This window comes from Platalea leucorodia, assembly GCF_965183815.1.
Source record: "Platalea leucorodia genome assembly, chromosome: 2".
In the NCBI taxonomy this organism is placed as follows: Eukaryota; Metazoa; Chordata; class Aves; order Pelecaniformes; family Threskiornithidae; genus Platalea; species Platalea leucorodia.
The window spans coordinates 71,279,158-71,298,646 of NC_138824.1; the positions used below are offsets into that span (position 1 = coordinate 71,279,158).

The 19,489-nt window shown below is 42.5% G+C and overlaps 1 protein-coding gene across 1 annotated transcript in view; it reads left to right on the forward strand.

Moving 5' to 3' along the window:
- AFF3 (ALF transcription elongation factor 3) overlaps positions 1-18,153 on the forward strand; it is a gene marked incomplete at both ends in the record, with an annotated part of 329,270 nt that extends 311,117 nt beyond the window's left edge. The window contains 7 exons of the mRNA XM_082337877.1: positions 4,695-4,758; positions 7,436-7,572; positions 9,537-9,608; positions 12,048-12,141; positions 16,291-16,340; positions 16,480-16,694; positions 18,032-18,153. Of these exons, the coding sequence (XP_082194003.1) occupies positions 4,695-4,758; positions 7,436-7,572; positions 9,537-9,608; positions 12,048-12,141; positions 16,291-16,340; positions 16,480-16,694; positions 18,032-18,153 (754 nt within the window). The remainder of the gene's footprint in view (positions 1-4,694; positions 4,759-7,435; positions 7,573-9,536; positions 9,609-12,047; positions 12,142-16,290; positions 16,341-16,479; positions 16,695-18,031) is intronic.
- Positions 18,154-19,489: the final 1,336 nt, after the last annotated feature.

Below are 19,489 nucleotides of genomic sequence, written 5' to 3' on the forward strand. Positions count from 1 at the left end.
TTCCCAAGTAATTAATTTATGCATCAGCTTTCTCATGTGTCTTCATATGTCCATGAGCTGAGGTAACCTGTTATCTTCAAGGAGCCTATAGAAAAGGGGTTTTTTTCTGTTTTTTTACTTCATGACATAATAATAAATCCAGTATACTGGATTTAAAAAGACAAATTATGTTCATGTGCAATGGGAACCTAAACAAAACTGAATTTGAAACCTTTCTTTCTCATTAGAAAAACAGAAAATAACTAAATCCCAGCACATCCTTATTTTGTTACTAAAATTATGTAAGAAATGTATGCAATGTACATAAACATGTATTGAATCTATAGGACATTTCAGCTTTCCATTTTTGCACATTAGTAATCTGAATAGGAGGTTTATTAACATGTAGTGATAAATTGAAGAATAGTATTTCATAGATGGCACAAAGAGATCAGAATTTGACTCGGCGTGTTTATTAACACTATTGAACAAGCTCTGTTTGAGAAACTAGAAGAAAACATACCCTATCCATTTTTTCCCAATGAATCTTAATTTCTGTTGGGCATCCCCTGATTTGTAAATCAATCTTATATTTTTCCTGTGGAAATACCTAAACATTCACATTGAGAATATATATGCCTTGCTTTAAAATGGCCTTTTAATAGTTTCTTTTTTATATTAGGCTTCCCAAAAAACAATTGGACTTAATACAAACTGATGACTTCAGTTTTTGCACATTGCATTATGGTTAACCACCCCATAGCAGGGCCCTCAAAGCAGGCTTCTTGGTTCAGTAACGTGCATGCTTCTTGTTAATACCCTCATTGCTAATCATAACTGGGGAGAATAAATCCTGCTACAAGTTGAAAACCATTTTACAATTAACTTATAAATAAGTAGACCATAATTACATTGTGTTATCTCACTTTGTTTTTACAGCCTCTTACCATGTTTCAAACAAGCAAATTAGACATATAGTGCTGGGTGATATATGGGAGGGAATGTTGCAAAGGACATAATTTAATGGCCTGAGTTTGAAAAGATCATGCAAAGGTTCATCACTTTTTGGTCATTTCAGAGAGATGAGACCACTGTTCTGTTGCTTTGCTTTTTGGCACTTCATAGTAAACCACTTTACCTAGGTCATTGCACAAGACAGAGACGGGACTTAACACTTCTTTAAGCATTCTTTCAATGGTTCTGAAAACAGCTGTTTTTCTCTATCAAGCTAACACTGTTTCAATGTCTAATATTTCATAATTGACCAAGACCAAATCCAGATGGTTCATGTTATTAAGATAATGTTAGCATCTTGCTGGTCACAGGAAGTATTTGCAGCTGCTGTAGGTTATGAGATACTGGGACACAAACCTGTCTTTAGTCCCCTTTCTGACCTACTGGCTAGAGTAAGCTGGGAGGATATTCCACTCTGAGAGACAATAATACCGTAAAGAGAGTTGGAGCAAAGGAACTGTTTTTCTTCATATCAACAAGCTTTTTAGGGCAAAGGTCGTTCAAGATTAGCCAGATTTTGAATTTTATTTCCATCTAGTGATGTTTAGCCTTCCTTCTCTTCAAAATAAGGTTGATTATTTTATATCTGTATCGGCAACATGGACAGTGGAATTGAGTGCACCCTCAGCAAGTTTGCCAACAGCACCAAGCTGTGTGGTGCGGTCAACACGCTGGAAGGAAGGGATGCCATCCAGAGGGACTTTGACAAGCTGGAGAGGTGGGCCCATGCAAACCTCATGAAGTTCAAAAAGGCCAAATGCACGGTCCTGCACATGAGTCGGGGCAATCCCAAGCACAAATACAGGCTAGGCCAAGAATGGATTGAGAGCAGCCCTGAGGAGAAGGACTTGGGGGCGTTGGTTGATGAGAAGCTCAACATGACCCAGCAATGTGTGCTTGCAGCCCAGAAAGCCAACCGTATCAAAAGAAGCATGACCAGCAGGTCGAGGGAGGTGATTGTCCCCCTCTGCTCCGCTCTTATGAGACCCCACCTGGAGTACTGTGTTCAGCTCTGGGGCCCCCAACATAAGAAGGACATGGAGCTGTTGGAGCGAGTACAGAGGAGGGCCAGGAAGATGATCAGAGGGCTGGAGCACCTCTCCTATGAGGACAGGCTGAGAGAGTTGGGGTTGTTCAGCCTGGAGAAGAGAAGGCTCCGGGGAGACCTTATAGCAGCCTTCCAGTACCTGAAGGGGGCCTACAAGAAAGCTGGAGAGGGACTTTTTACAAGGGCATGTAGTAACAGGACAAGGTGTAATGGCTTTAAACTGAAAGAGGGTAGATTTAGATTGGATATAAGGAAGAAATTCTTCACTATGAGGGTGGTGAGGCACGGGAACAGGTTGCCCAGAGAAGCTGTGGATGCCCCATCCCTGGAAGTGTTCAAGGCCAGGCTGGATGGGGCTTTGAGCAACCTGGTCTTGTGGAAGGTGTCCCTGCCCATGGCAGGGGGTTGGAACCAGATGATCTTTAAGGTCCCTTCCAACCCAAACCATTCTATGATTCTATGATTCTATGACTAACCTTCCATGATGCAATTAAACGTCCTTGAAAACTGTGTGCACATACGTAGAAGGAAATGGGCTATGTAAACACACTGCCAAATAGCCTTATGGTCTCAAGGAGGTATATATGGCAGTCCTCTTCTGTCAAGGGTCTCCCCCTTGCTCCCACTGATCTCAGGTATGGATCTCAGCCTGTTCTTACTGCTATCAGCAAGAATTTTTGACTCATCCATCCCACTGACTTCAGTTTTTAGATCTGTATTTTCTCTGACTCACACAAAACAGTTTTTTAAACAAGTGCACTGAGAAATCCCAATTTCAAAAAAACTAGTTAGGATTGTGTACTGGTTTGAGCTGGGATAGAGTTGGTTTTCTTCATAGCTGCTTGTATGGTGCTCTGTTTTGGATTTGTGACCAGAACAGTATTGATGACACAGGGATGTTTTAGCTGTTGCTGAGCAGTGCTTGCACAGCCTCAAGGCCTTTGCTGCCCTGCCTCATGCTGCCCTGCCAGCAAGTAGCCTGGGGGCGCACAAGAAGCTGGGAGGGGACGCAGCCAGGACAGCTGACCCCAACTGACCAACGGGATATCCCACACCATAGGATATCGTGCTCAGCAATAACAGCTGGGGGAAGAAGGAGAAAGGGGGGACGTTTGGAGTGAGGATGTTTGTCTTCCCAAGTCACTGTTACTCATGATGAAGCCGTGCTTTCCTGGGGATGGCTGAACACCTGCCTGCTGATGGGAAGTAGTGAATGAATTCCTTATTCTGCTTTGCTTTACCTATTAGTCTGTCTTTATCTCAACCCACAAGTTTTCTCACTTTTATCCTTCCGATTCTCTCCCCAGTCCCACCGGGGGGGGAGAGAGAGAGTGGCTGTGTGGGGCTGAGCTGCCTACCTGGGTTAACCTACATCAGATTGCTGAGTGGCAATAATACCATATCATTTACAACACCAAGCACTTAAAAGCATGAGTAGTAAAAACATCAGAATTCATACTCTGACTACTCAGGAATATCTCATTTTCATTAGATAAGTGCAAAGGGATGACACTGTAACCAATACTAAGAAAACAACTATTTCGCAAGGCAAAACTTCCGTCTCTGAGAGAGATGAGGATATGGGAGTAACCACAGCACGAGCTGAGAAGAACCAGGACATGTTTTAGCTGAGTAGAGAAAGGCAGCGGCCGTCTCCCACGTAGATGAGACTGGAAGAATCTGCACGGTCAGGAAATGTGAAGAGGCAACAACTGAAGATGCAAGGTTATGGCCTGAAATGACATGGCAAATGGCTGTTCTCCACAGTGACTGAGAAAGGTGCAATAGGGAGAGCTTGTGGGAGGAGATGAAGAAATTTGCTTCAGCCATGAGGAGCTCACTGAGGTGGTGACGAGACATTGCCAAGGAGACAAGAGTTTGTGTTTTCAGTTTGAATAGAAGTGGATAAGTCTGGATCAGAAACAGACTTGTGAATTTCAGCAGAGAGACAGCAGTGGAATTTGTGCCCTGCAGTCAGTAGGTCAGGTAGGTTAAGGAAGGGATGGAGTCTCCGAGATCTGTTTGAGGAGAAATCGATGGAGAAATTGGCACGAGCAACGCCAGTGGAATTGTAGCAGGCGGCCCAGCACTGAGTCAGAGATGAACTCCAGGCAGCAAAAGTAAACAGCACTCTCAGCATGCTTACAGATAAGAGGGAGAAGGGGGGTGAGATGGTAGTTGTAGAGGCAAGCAGGTTCGATATGTGTTTTCGAAGTGGAGAGATTAAGCACACATTTGTTTTGAGCGGAGGGAGAAGCCAAGGCAAATGACAATGTACAGAGAGGAGTAGAAAAAGAGGTAAGCAAGCACCAGGGAGAGGAGAAGATGGAATAACTTGTTCCGCTTAACACTTGCATCCGTTTTGCAGATCAAAACTGCACTAATTTGGGAAGCAGTTTATACAATCCATAAAAACGCATTTTATTAGCTTTTTTTTTTCTTTGAATCACTGACTTCTAAAGAATGAGAACAGCCATAAATGCTATTGTCTCCACAGGCAGCAATTTGGAAATAGAAGATGCATGGTTACATGATAAGTGTATTTTCTTCATAAAAAATGTTTGCAAATCAGGTTTAAAATAAGGGGAAAATAACTTGAAAATATTCTGCACGTCAGAAAATAATAAAATGTCTTCTTATTTTCTCCTGGTAGGCCACGCAATGCAGATTACTTTATGCAGGAAGCTAAACGGAAGAAGCATAAAGCAGATGCAATGGTGAGAACATTTTCTTTCCAGTTATGTTGCTGCAAATTATTTTTGTAATGCAGTTTCTTCATCAGTGCAGTATTGCTGGGGTAATTATAAAATCTATTATAAGGATGGCTAGGCTTGTTAAATTAAGAAATGTTTATATAATCAAATGTTCATAGCCCAATAAACTATGACTTAACAAATAATGACTTACTGAGATAAAGGCCTGGATAAATAAAACTTTCCATTTATTCCTTTGCTTTAATTAGCAGCTACAGTAATGGAGGCTGGGTAAGGGATCCACATACCTATCTTCTCAGTTTAACTAGCTGGCTAGGTCCTATAACTGCATCCCCAAATTTGGTCTGGTGGCTGAGGTATTTGTACTTTTTTTAAAGAGCTTTGGCTCTTCAGTGCCGAAAGAATCCTGGTTTCATGGCAGACCTCTCCTACTATAATCAGAAGCACACAAGGAATCTGTGTGACACTAGAGGAACACCTTGCACACAAAGGACTGTTGCAACAGATTCTTGGCCCTGGCTGTGACCTGCCTAAAAATGTAGCCAGTAAGACCCTCTTGAAAAGGGGGAATCTGAGGTTCTATGGAGCACTAAAGAGATGCTTGTCTTTCCAGACAAATGGGTGCAACAAAGTACGCAGTGCTCCAGGAGCGCTCCGCTTAGCCGTCCCTCGGCTTTCTCCAAGGCTACGTTTGTCCAGCACTATGAATAAGCTAGCACAGCCTTAAAAACATGAGGCCTCTGGGATGGCAGATGCAATATATGGGGTGGGACCCTGCATTAATACCGCTGTCTTGCAGGGGGGAGTAGCTGCAGTCCTGCCTTGCTCTGTCAGACAGACGCTTTGTTGTCACAGCAGCAGGAAAGAAGAAAGGTAGCTCAGAGCCTTCGTTTCTTCACCTCTTTTTCTCAGCTGTGCAGAATGTAAAAAGGCCAAGGAAGCAGACGCAGGCCCTTAATTTAGGACACTAACACTGACTTTTACACTCTACCTGAGTTTATTAGCGCAAATTTCCATGGTTTATTCAGTTCCATATTACTCTAAAGTGAGTCTTAAATCAGAAAATATTGTGGAGAAGTACAAATGGTGCATTTTAGTGTGTTGCTTTAAACAGAATGGAAAAAATCACTTAATACGCAAAGGAAATTCTTAGCCTGAAGAGAAATGTTTTTATGGTAGACTCCCAGAAACAGGAGGTACAAGCGTTCTCTGCTCTGCCACAAGTTTTATGCATGAGAGTCACTTAGGCACAGTTTAAACAGCCTCCCATCAGTGTTAGGTGATTGAAACATCCTTCACATTCAGCTTCTGTACACAGTGGACCAGCACCTTACTTACAGCTTGTGAATCACTCTTTGCAGGTACTTCCTCTCCCTCATTGACTGGGTAGGGATCCTGGAGGAATTGCCATATTGCCAAAGTGCCTCCAGGCACTTTGAATCACCTTGCTGGTTTCGATACCTCCTACTTTGGCACTGCAATACCTAACATGGGCACTTAGAGTGAGCAGCCTGAAAATTACTCTAAGTCTCTCCGCTCCTTAGTCCCCCATCTGTGAAATTGGGATAATAGCACTTCCACCTGCACAAGAGCATCGGGGAGAGAAATATAATAAAAAGTTTGTGAAGTTCTCTGGTATGATCGCAATGGGAGTCATATAAGAACCTAAAATAGATTGAAGCCAGTGTGCCATTCCAAAGTTACTATTTAAAATCTTTATCCCTTGGAAAAGAATAAGGTCCATTAACCTTTCACTGTGTGCATCAGATTTCAACCAAATGCATCCAGTCCATTAATGGGCTTTATGTACCGCAGGAGTTCTGACTGAAGGAAAGAGAAGCAGGACAGAGAGGTATTACTATGATTCATCTCTATCCACACCAAAAATGAAATTCTGAGAGCAGATAAGTGGTATGTTAGGGTACACATATGAACATTATGTGCACATTTGCATATACACCATTGTTGAGGACATATATGTATGTATATCGTATAAGTACACAAATACACACACAGAGAGAGTCAAAGAAGTACTGAAAATAGGAGAAGAAATGGGGCGAGGAAGAAGGATGGCAGGAGAAGCTGAGGGACCAGAGCAGTGGCTGAAAGAGGAGGAGGATATAGAAAGCAAATTCCTGACAAGAGGAGAGCGTGGTCAAGCAGTGCTGAAAATGGTAGGGATAAAGAAAACATGAGAACAGAGATGAGCCTTTGAATTAAGAGAGTTAGTAGTCGAAGTCTTATTTCTGATTGTCTTAGTTCACGATAATCATTATCTTTCTTTGCTGAGTGATGAAAAACTACGTTTGCAAACTTATGTGAAACCCTTTTTCATGAAAGCTGGAACAAAAGGCCTGACGAGATGGTGGAATTTCCAGCACTGGAAGAGCTTTGACAAAGATCTGTCAGGAATGTCCTAGGCAGAGCTGATCCTTCTTTGGACACAAGAATGCAGACCAAATAACATTTTGCAGCCTTTTTCAGCTCTACTTTCTGTATCTTATGATTTTCGCTGATGCACAGGGTTTGACGAGTTTTAGCTTTCTCATAGGAAAATTTGTGAATCTGAAGATACACCAACTTGCGTCAAGTTTACAATTGATGTTGAGAAAATCCCATCAAATGTAACCATATCTTGATGATTACACTATTTCTCTGTGTCCTTATTTTTTCCCTCTAGGTGGAAAAGTTTGGAAAGGCACTGAATTATGCAGAAGCAGCACTATCGTTTATTGAGTGTGGAAATGCAATGGAACAAGGCCCAATGGAATCTAAATCCCCTTATACAATGTATTCAGAAACAGTTGAACTCATCAGGTAGGAAGGGAGGAGATGGCCTCAGGGGTTACTCTGTTTATGCAAACTTGCTTATCTACATTATCACATAATTCCCTAGATACAGTAAAAGGGGAGAAGTGAGATCCTCCCAAGTGCCTGGTCAGTCATATGTAATATGTATGTATTATCTGTGATTTCTATGGAAATTAAATAAAGGAACTGTGTAGAATGCAAAAAAAAAAAAAAAAAAACACCAAAGCTTTTCATATTACTTGAGTTGCAAATTACTTCAAAAGTTTCATGGTATAAGTCCCGTGCTACTCAAAATGGAAAAATAATAATACATAATACCAAAACAGTCTCATGGAGTGGTAGTTTGCAAAATGTTGCAACGTGCTTAAGACTGCAGTTTAATGGTTAGCTGAAAGAAGTTGTAAACAGTGGTAGAAAAATGGGCACTCAAGGTCCATTTGGTGTGTATGCTCCTACTGTAGCCAGTGGAGTCCCAAAACCAGTCCAGCTCACACTAAAGCAGACCCCTACATTTAGTCACCTTCACGGCCCTCCAAACAGGACAGTCTAGAGTTCAGTCCCACCCTCAGTCCCTATGAAGAAAGTTTGCCTCTTAAATCCTTTCCTCCTTTATAGCTGGTACTAATAGTTAACGTTATTGACAGCATCGGTAGAGAACACAAAGGTCAAAATCATCCCAGCAGCTGAGCGACTCTGCAACGGAGCGAGCCCAGCCACACTAGCAGAGAAAGCTGCACTCTCAGTAACCATGGCATCATTCCTCAGGACAGTCAACCACACAGCTTTTGTCAGGACTAAGTTCATAGGAAGTAAAACATTTTAATTTTTAATCATATTCATAATGCTTCTAAAACAATGGCATTCTTTCGGACTTAGTGTTGACGCAGTGATTTTCTCGCATGTTAACAATTCCATTGGCATTTTATTCCACTTAGGGCTGTCTTCTCATGCATTTCAGTGGATTGGAAGGTTATTAAACAAAATCAAATATTTTTTCAGTAAGGGAATAGTACATCCCATCTCTGCAATTCTTCCCTTCTTTTTTTCAAAGGGCAGAAAGCTCTTTCTTTGTCTGCCCTGTCTTTTCTCGTGATAGTAAATAAATGGTCCTAACTCTGGAAATGAATTTTGCTTGCAGATCCATAGCTTTCAATAATGTGTGTAGCTGTGGTTGTGTTGTAGTGTGAATTGCTGTTGATCTCACTTGCTGCAGATCAGAAAAATAAGCGGTTTACTAGGCATGCCTGTTGAAACAAAACGTTCATACTGAATCTTTGCACAGGTATCAGGATCAAAGTTTGAAATAAGGAAAAACACAAGCAGCTAATTATGGGGAACAGGTATTTTTCTGGAAGCAAGCCCAGAAGCGCTGTGTGTTGTCCTAACCTTGTCCATTGTTCAGGTATTCAGCTGGAAGCTGAGACTTCCAGAAACTAATTTGTGATTGCATAGCACATACACTCTTGAAACAACTGTGGATGTTTAATATTTATAGAATTTGAATGTAATGTCATATGAGCAAAAATAGCTCTGAGCCACATGTTCCCCCTCTGCTGTGCTCAGCTTGGAGGAGCAGATCTGGGTAGAAGTGGCAGGGTGAGGGCAGCACCAGCTCCAAGGCAGGCCGTCTGCCTTCAAATGCTGTGACAACCTTTCTGCATGAGCTCTGTGCAACTGGGTCTCCACAGCAGCCGAGGTTATTTCGGTAGGACAGCATCACCTCGCCAGCTAGGCTCCCCTCTGGACTGACGGATGTTCAAAGGAGTTACTGCTGTTTAAAGAGTGCAGGGAGGCACTGCTAATGGCAAAATAGCTCTGAAACACAACCAGAAAAAGCACGTGTATGTCTGGTAACTTGAGCAAATACGTATAAGGGGGCAGATCAAATGACATTGGCCAGCTTAGCTCTCTGATCAGTAACATAAAGCTGTCTCAGTTAACTCACATTGGCTTTTTTCCTTTTGCTTAAGGTATGCAGTGAGACTAAAAACCCACTCAGGCCCCAACGCCACGCCAGAAGACAAACAGCTGGCTGCATTATGGTTAGTAGATTGAGATTTCCTCAAAAGCCTTCTTTTCTGCAGAGAGCCAGTTCTTGAAAATCAGATGCTGGGTGCAGCCAGATAGGATTGTGTTGTCTATTGAAATTAAGAGAATACTTTCTGCTCCGGGAAGGTCCAGCCCTTGTATCACTGTACCAGGTCTGCATTCTGCCTCTGTAAATAAGCAATTCATACTTATTGACTGTGACAGGTCAGCTATGGTACGTCAGCGTAATTAATTTTTAAATGCCTGATGGTTTGTTGTTTTTATGAGTGATGTACTTTTGTACCAATAGCTCGGTAATTTCTTTTGTGGCTGACATTTTAGGCTCAATAATCATAAATTACATTTACATCATACGAAGGGAGATATGGTGATGGTGATAATTAAGCCTCTTGGATTACCTTCTAAATTGACATTTCTGGATATGTATGCATGCACCTTAGATTCTATAGGATGGTTGCTGATGGCTAGTAAAATACTAAAATGTTATTAAAATCAAATTTTAATTTAATATCTATGTAGTAATACATAAAATACCTATTACATGGTTACTGATTCTCAGTAAGTGGACATTTACAATCAGCGAGTGTGTTTTTAACATCTATTAACCATCTGTTAAAAAATCCAAATTAAATGCATCTTTAGCCTCCATAAATAAGGAGTCCTAATTAATCATTTGTATAAAAAAGAGCAAAATATTCAGAGATGCAATTTTCTTTTTTTTAAAATGCCCTTTCTTTGTCACGGGTTTGCTGTGCCATCGGGAGGAGCACAGAATGCATTCACGGCAATTGCTTTAAAAACGCTTAGGTGGGAAAAGGACTAAAGAACGGTTAAAAAAAAATAATAATAATAAAATAAATAAATGAAGCAAGCCGTATCACGAAGGGCTGCTCAGAACTGCGGCGCGCTTCGGTGCGTGCGGAACCGCATCCAAATTCCCGGAGCCGCTGCATCTGTTTCAGCAGAAAGGTCAGTGCGAGGGAAAGCAGACGGTGCCTTCTCCGGGCGATGAATAGCAACCCTAACTCACCGTCTGCCAGCCAGCAGATGAGCTGACACCATTTGCATCTGCGCCGTACCTGTGAAGGTGACAGGGTGAGAGTTATGGGGACCGGGGGGCCCCCGCCGCCCCGGCCGGCTCCCGCCGCCCGCCCGGCCGGCTGCCAGCCTCCGCTTCTCCTGAGGAGAGGCTGGCCTCCAGCGGCCAAAGGCAGAAATTCACCTTCTGCCTGCAGGAAAGGAGGCAAACGGGCTGAGAAACGCTGGCTGGGGATTTGGGGTTTTTTTCAAGAGCAATTTGCTAATTGGAGGGGGTTGCTGAGGTCTGGGCGGCTCCCGGGCGCGGGGAGATGGGGAGCGCTCCGCACGCCCAGGCTCAAGGCACCTTCTGGTGCTTCGGGTTGGCTCCGGGACTAAATACTGCTTTTAAAAATAAGGCCTGCCTCTGCTGCCAAAGGAAAAGGAAAACGCACCAGATTTTTGCTTCGAAAGCTGTGTTACCGAGGGGCAATCCCACGCTTGCTGATCAAAAATCTTGCTGGGAAGAGGTGGTGGTGATTCTTGGTTTGGAAAATAGACCAGTGCACCTAAAGCCGGTAGCGAAGAAAAGAGTCTGTGTGTCCTGAATGCTGATTATCAGTCATTGTGATGTATAATTATAGCTAATAGCTATTACTCTCATTTAATTACATAGCATTAAAGGTGTGCAGCTCTCTGCAGACTAACGAGAAGCACGGGGTCAGACCGTTCCCGTACAGCAGTTTGAGTTTTTCAGCCCACTGCTGGTTTCCTCTGGGGAACAAATCAGGCAGGTGGCCTAGGAATAGCCTCCAGGCTCCAACACAATCTCCATTCTGGTTTCCCACAGGGGAGCTTGGCCAGTGAAATCTGGGCAGGTCTGAAGTTTCCCTGTTTCCCAGCTACCTCCAGCTGCTGGAAGAGACCGCTGGGTGTACACAAAATACACCCATTATAATTCTAGTTCATTATACAGGCTCCAGGCTGTTGTAATAAAGTCCCACGATAAGACACTCCAAAAGGCTGCCTTTGCATTTACAAAAAGAAATTTTAAAAAATGCATACATTGGGTTCCAGGCCTGTAATGACCTTTTCACAGCAGAGGCCTTTGGTCAAGTGTGCAGAGTTCAAGTCAGAGTCAAGGCCTGGGAACCCAAACCTGCAAACCCTTCTGAGTACAGTCTGTTTAGTACCTCACTGGTAGCATTAGTCGGTGTGACCTCTCCTGGCTGCAATACCTAGCCTTGCTCATGAATCCATGGCAAAATGTGAAGTACTGTAAACAAATGGTGATAAAAACTGTAAGCAAGGTGCTGTCAGCCTTCCACTCTGTGTTAGTTTGAGAATTTAACATAATTAATTGGGATTTCTGTTCAGGGGGCACGCTTTACCTTCTGCTCTCCCTTTTGTTCTAGTTACCGCTGCCTGGCCCTTCTGTACTGGAGGATGTTCCGACTCAAGAGAGACCACGCGGTCAAGTATTCAAAAGCTCTTGTTGAGTATTTCAAGGTGCATTCTTTATGATACGTTTTTAGATCAGTGTGTCATTATAGGAAATACAGCATCTTACTATAACAGTAGCTGTGCTGGGCTTAGTTCTTCCCCTGCGAAGTCAGTAGAGTTTTAGCGTAGACTCCCACAGCAACACCTGATCTCTGGTCAGTTCTGTTGTCTTCGCAAGGGCCTCTCTTTGCAAAATACACACCGTGTCCCTTCATGAAGGATGAGAATTTTATTGTATTAACAAACAGGTATTTTCAGATTATTCTTGGTCAACTGTCTAGCGCTATCCAGCTCTGTTGCAAATAGGTTTTGCAGATTTTGCTCTAAGAATCCCCTCCAGGATTATACTTCCCACTAGACTACCTGTGAGTTGACGACTTTGATCTAGATCAGGCCTCAGCTGCAGGGCTTCCACTTAGCAGCATCGATAGGTAGGACAGTGCAGTGGGACATGTTCTTACCTAAGGAACGGGCAAAGAGCCCACGCTGACTTCAGTGAGAGCTGCACGAAAGCATCGGAGGGCAACCAAACCGCCTGCCATGTACTTGACATGGCACTGCTGGCTTCCCCCTCCTGCTTTGCTTTGCCTGCTACTGTGTCCATTTTCCATTCTCTGCCGGGTCCAAACCCTGATTATTCTGAGTAAGACAGAAAGTCATTCAAAGGATGTTGATATCTTTATTTGACAGGCAACCTTTCTCTGGAAAGTATCTCAGGAACAAGAACTTTCAGGTGGAGCTCACCTAGCGGTCAGTCCATCCAGCATTTCATCTCCAAACACAAAACTAGCCTTTATCTTTCTAATAAAAAAAATAATATGTACATGCAAGTACATATCTACAAGCTTTACAAAGTACAAGCTTTAAGACAAAGTAAGTCTTTTGGGGGACCTGAAGAGCTATTTGTCTTTGAACACAGGGCTGATCTGTTGGGGTTTTTTTGCAGAGGGAGGTACCTTGAAATGAAAAACATCCATCCTTTGACATTTTGTTAATAAAAAAATTCAAATACAAGCACAAATGCTCATGACCAGATTCTGAACACATGAAGACAGTGAAGGAAATTGACAGATCCGTTATTGTCAAACTGAAATTGAAGTCACTGTAATTGCTTCTAAAAATTTAGCAATATATAATTCAAAATGTTATGTTTCTCTAACAATGACTTGATTTCAGGGGAAAGAAATATGTGCCTATTACAGCACTTTATTTTTCTTTACCAGTTCAGAGAATACCTGCATTAAGAACAGGATGGTCAGGCTCTCAACCATGTAAAATGTCTCCTACTAGCAGACAGAAACTGTTTCACAGCAAACATAAAATGGACTTATACTCTGCTATAGCCAAGACGAGCTTGTTTTTTTGCAGAGCTCCTGCTGATATAATGATAGCGTAGTTTCACATTAGAAAGTATTCTCACCTTTGAAAGTAAAAATGGAAAAAAAAATCCATTTGCTATAATTTTCAGTGGAAAACAAGCCAATTCTCCACTCATTTCATATTTGGTATCTAAAAGCCTTCAAAACCAAGTGACGTGAAATGCTGACTGCATTAAGAACCTCCACATATATTATCAATCAAAGAAAGATTTTAAACCTTGTCACACACATTTGCAGGGAAAATTAGACACACTTTCCTTTTAGAAAAGAAAAAATGATTATTTAAATCTCCTTTTAGGCATTTTATTTCCATTATAAAAAAAATTAATGCAGCAGAGAATTAAAAAGAAGATATTCAGGGGCCAGACACATTTGAGAGCATAAAGAAACCAGGAGAATGGGTAGCAGTAAGCAAAGTGGGATAAGAGATGCTCCCTTACAACATTACACTCTCTAGAATCCTTACCCCCACCTTTCTGCTGCAGAACTGAGAGGAGGCTGGAGTAATATACCTAAAACACGAGGAAAAAGGTGTGGGAAGTTGTACAGTAAGGCAGAGGCTGGTTACATTTACAGCAGAAGTATCCTTGACTCCACTTCGATATTCATATTTTCCTGCCTCCAACTCTGTAAGTAAATAACACGTACTCAGTTTCCATTACACTAGAAAGATGAAGGCCAGTAGTTCTGAGACAGATCAGAACAGAAAAGAAAAAAAAAAAAGAAACTATTCTGTAAGAGGAGCAAATGCCGAGGATTCTCAGGTTGGTTCTATTTAGGATGGTAAATGAGAACTTTTCATTTTTTTCCTTTCACACCTTAGCCCTTCCTGCCAAAAAAGAAGAAAACCCATTTGAGGAAGAACCCCCTGTGGGACACTCCAAAGCTTATTTTTCATACCACTTACCTGGGATGTAGAAGGCCCAGTGTCAAAATGCAGGAAGAATGGCAGGGCACACACAGCACTGATGTGATCGCTGCTAAAATACAGCCAGTGTTGGTGTGCACCTGAAAGATCTGAGAACGTAAGAAGCAGTTCAGAGGACACATGAAAATGGAGAAAACGAACTTTTTGAAGAGAGGCTCAGGAGATGTGTCCCGCTTATTGCAGAACAGGTTAAGAGATGATGTGATCATTGTGTATATGGAAACAGAGCTGATAACACCAGGTGACATGCAGTTATGCTGGCACGGGACCAACAAAATCCAAAAGCTAGGACTGAAGTTAAGAAAATTCAGTCTTGAAGCCCTGAAACAGAATCTGTTTTCCTAACTGTGAGGCCTGCTAAATATTAGATACAGGACACAAGAGAATAAGGAGGATAAATAATGTCTTAGGATTTCTATATGACTAGCTATCCTTTTAAAAAATAAAATAAAATAAAATAAAATAAATTTTAAAAGTAATTTAGCTTCTGGTAAAAGTTCCATGATTGGTGGAAAAGGGAAATTGCAGACTGAGCGTCCTGGGGGATTACTCCTGGCCTTGAAATCCATGAAGCTCTGAAGCCCCTTGTTTATCGGTTTTCCTTCCTAAGCCATGGGAGACCAAGAGTGTTTGTCCTGCTGTTAATGCCTGTAACTCCTGCAGCTTACAACACCTGCAGCCCTGCATTTAACAATATCCATAAACAGATCTCGAGCTTCAGGACTTCACTTGGTCTCCTGTGGTTGTCAAGAAGGGAGCGGTGTTCCCCAGCACACAATTATCTGGATGCACAGTTTCGGGGGGGGTGCGAGGAGGTCACTTTCCTCTAAAGAATTAGAAACTGGCCATTGCTGAACATGAGGCTGCAGGTGGGACAGACCAGAAAAGTTTTGTTTCTGAGACTTCTGGTTTTTACATCCTTCTTCCTCACAGGCCCAGGTTTAAATCAGTCACAGCATTTGGGAGAGGGGAGGAGTCAAATGGGCAGGTCAAATGGGCAGGAACCTGCCAGTAAATTCCCACCAGCTCTTGTAGATTAACTCCTAGAATCATTTTAGCTATTCAGTTTCCATTATTGTGGACACCTGAATTTCTCCTGCTCTGTAAACATAGTGCTTGTGCAAGGTAGCATCTCCTCAAGCAATGAAATTCTTCAGCCTAAGCACAGTATACCAGTGAGAGTCTTAATGACTGCAGGTATACAAGAGATCACACTACATGATCTAATGTCCCCTTCTGAGGGGGTCTGGGTAACCCTTCAGCTAGAAGAATCACCAGTCTCTCTGGCCCTGTGAATGCTGCCATATTTAGACCAAGGGGAAGAGCCCCACAAGGAACAATCATGAGAGAGATTCTTGAGCCTGGTGGTTAAAACACCCACCCGAGCTGAGGGAGCCTCAGATTCACATCCCTGTGGTCAGCCAGGCTGAGCAGACTTGCACAGTCTCGCAGGTCCTAGGAGAATGACATTTGTCTTTGGGGGCAGGAGAGTGGAAGGACGTCCTTCTGGTTTTCTCTGTCACAAGAAATTCCACGTTAAACCTCACAGAGAGTCTTGGCAGCACTTTCTTCTGAACTCCCAGGATTTCTGTGAAAAGTTTCAGTTTCAACTAACATGTTTCCCTAATCAGCCCCCATCCCAGGGTGTTTAATAGACTGTGATTTGAGTCTGTGCTGCAGCACTGCTTCATCACACCACCAAACTAGGCTGAGTGGGCTTATTGCACCATGAGACTTGAATACTTCTATCTGCACAATTTTTTCTTTACCTTTCTTTACTGTTTAATGTTCTTCATTTCATAGGCTTATATAAATTATATGCATTGTGAACTATTTTTTCCTTTACAGAATTCATCAAAAGCTGCCCAGAACCCATCTCCTTGGGGTGCCAGTGGAAAGTAAGTTCACAGGTTGCACAGAAACTTCCATCAAATTGGCAGTCTGAAATTATATTTTCTTACCTGCAGTACGTTTTGATAATCTCATGGTTTTAATCCCAACACCCTTTTAAGTAACTGTATTACCATCTGTTTCCAGGAGCACAGGAACTCCATCACCCATGTCCCCTAGCCCTTCTCCAGTCAGCTCTGTAGGATCCCAGGGGAGCACAGGGGCCCCTTCCCCATCTCCTATCATCAGCATCCCGCAGCGCATTCATCAGATGGCCGCCAACCACGTCAGCATCACCAACAGCATCCTGCACAGCTATGACTACTGGGAGATGGCTGACAACCTGGCCAAGGAGAACAGAGGTGAGTGAGTCAAGGCACCGGGCTATTCTAGAAGACTGTCACGTGATTTTGAGCAGGAAAATAACTATTTTGATAGGAATCCTGTCTGCAAAGTAGGACTGCAGAGGTGATTTTTTCTTCCGTCTGCTCCTAATCTGTTCCAAAATGGCCCAAAAAGGTAATTTTGATAGCTGTCTTGCTCAGAAGCATCTATTTTTTTTCTTTATTTGGCTGGTCAGACAGGGCACAGACATAGCTGTGGGTAGCAGTCACTGCCATCTGTGTCATTCTGGAGAGAAAGGTTTGTGGGAGGGAAGGCAGCTTCCTGCCCCCAAAGTCGTGGAGCTGGATGGGATGTGCTTAGCCAGACCACGTCAAAAAGCAGGAGCACGCTTCCTTTCTGGAGAAGGAACGGACAGCCCCTAGCCCTCCCCCCATCCGAGCAAACACGGATGGGAACGAGGTGCCTGGCTCCCTCTTCAGAGCAAACTTCTCTCAGCTAAACTGGTTTCCATGAGCAGGTGCCTCAGCATCTGACTTGATGAAAAAGTATTCCTTGGGTTTCAGGCTAATTTATGTCTTTAAGGCAGGAGGACGGGCAGGATTCAAATCAAAATGAGGACACCTAAGCATAGGTGTGTATAGGAGCTGGGGGGCTAATCTCCCATTACAGTTGATGGAGCTTTGTTCAATACAAACAGCAGAGTTCAGAGAGCTGTTCGGTTCACCCTGAAGGGGACACAGGGATACAATTCAGTTGCCTAACCACAGCTGCCAAGTGCCATTTGAGGTATCCTTACCTACACTGTTACTCCAGAAGTCTCCTGTACGTCCTGTGTTAGATCTGCCAGTCCGGGCTGTATGTATCAACTGCCTGAGGGCATCTCAGATGGGCACTACACGCCTCTAAGTAGGCAACTGAATTTAGTCCTTAGTGGCTAGTTAGCCAAATCACTCCTTACGCTGTGATGACCATGTTGTAGAGGCCTCTATTTGTCTGTCACAGTAGCTTAGATACCTAGCATATGTACAGATAGACACTAGTGTGTAGACATTTTGATTTAGTTGTCCTTAATCTCAAAATAAATCTTGCCCGGCATCTGTTTGCTTTATCAAGACTCAATGGAAATTAATGAAAAGCAAAGCCACTGTTTTGTTCTTTAAAAAGAAAACTGCCGTGCATCAGCCTGTAACATCATGAACCACAGGTCTTTAAAATTAATCTCACCAGCACTAAACTTTCATTCCCATGAAATGTTCAGCTTGACTCAATTTGCAAGAGAATAAAATCTATTAAAGGGTGACAAGTAGCAAATACAGCTTCACTCTTCTGATGCTGAATCTTTTCTTCCCTGTAGATTTTTTTAACGACTTGGATGCATTGATGGGACCTATCACCTTGCACAGCAGTATGGAGCATTTAGTTCAGTACACTCAACAAGGACTTCACTGGGTGCGGAATAGCGCTCACTTGTCATAATGACTGTGTGCCATTCACATGGACAGTATACCTTTCATGGATAATTCAGTTATTCTGGACACTGTGCTACAGAAATAGTCAACCACAGCATTGATCCAAACAAAGGTGAATATTTCTTCAATATTGAGCAAAATTTTTCTGAGTGTAGACATGTATGTGTGCATATGTACAATATACAATGACGTCTCTTCTGAATGAATTGTTGTGTACCACTCTCCAAACATTTTCATACACTAGAAATACTGGAAAGAACTGATCTTAATGCACAAAACATACCCTTTCTATTCTTGTGCTGAAAAACTCAGAAACCAAAATCTTATGGGTTGATTGAACCAAGTGCAATAAGCACAGATCCCTATTCAGGAAAGCTCTCAATAGGTTGTTAACTTTAAGCTTGTACTGAAATCCTCTTGACTTCAGCAGAGTTTAAGCACATACACAAGGGCTTTCCTGAACTGGGATGAATGGGGGCAAACCGTAGACATGGAGAACTTTTACTGTGAACATGGACACATCACAGAAGTTTCAATATTAATGTGCCATCTCCCTGTTACTTCCCCACTGGGGCACACAGAGGAGTTGTGTAGTCCGCATTAAGTTGGAGAAAGACGGCATTCCTTCATGTGCAATAAGTTTCAACAAATTGCATGCATTTCTTTATCTTCTGTCTTTTTAAATAACTTTACCTCTTGTTGAGCTCCTCACCAACAGTATAACCTACAGTATCAAGCAAAAAGCCTGAAAACAGATATGCTGATAGCAAGAACTTAAAAGAGATGGTGGAAAATTTCATTCTGTTACTGACAGTAAACAGATAAATGAAAAAATATGGCAAACTGCAATCCACTTAGAAAAGAAAATGTGTTAATTTCAGCTGCATACACACAGAGAGACAGAGAGATATCTATACCAGTTGTTGGCTTTGCGTGAGAAGGCTTCATCCCACAGATTTTGACTTACATATCTTTTTCATCTACCAAAAGCTTGCAGCATTTTCTTCCAGGCTGTATGGGAGCATTACATGCAGTTTCCTTTATCTGGGAAGCTGAGGTTGCTGTTCATCAGGCTAAGAACTGTTTCCTATCATAATCCTCTCACTCTTCATGCATAATCCTCAACTAGGCTTTAACGTTTCTTGATTTATGGGATGTTTTCAGTTCCTCTTGACAGGCTGTGTTTTTCGTGCCAGAAGAAATAATCCCACAATAATTGGAGTTTAATTTGGGTCAGCTGAGGTCAAGGCCAGTTCATAGCAACCATGCTTGCATTCAGTGCATTTTTGTTCATTTTCAGGTTTTTTACACATTTAGTTTTCTTTTTTTGTATCGGAAATATA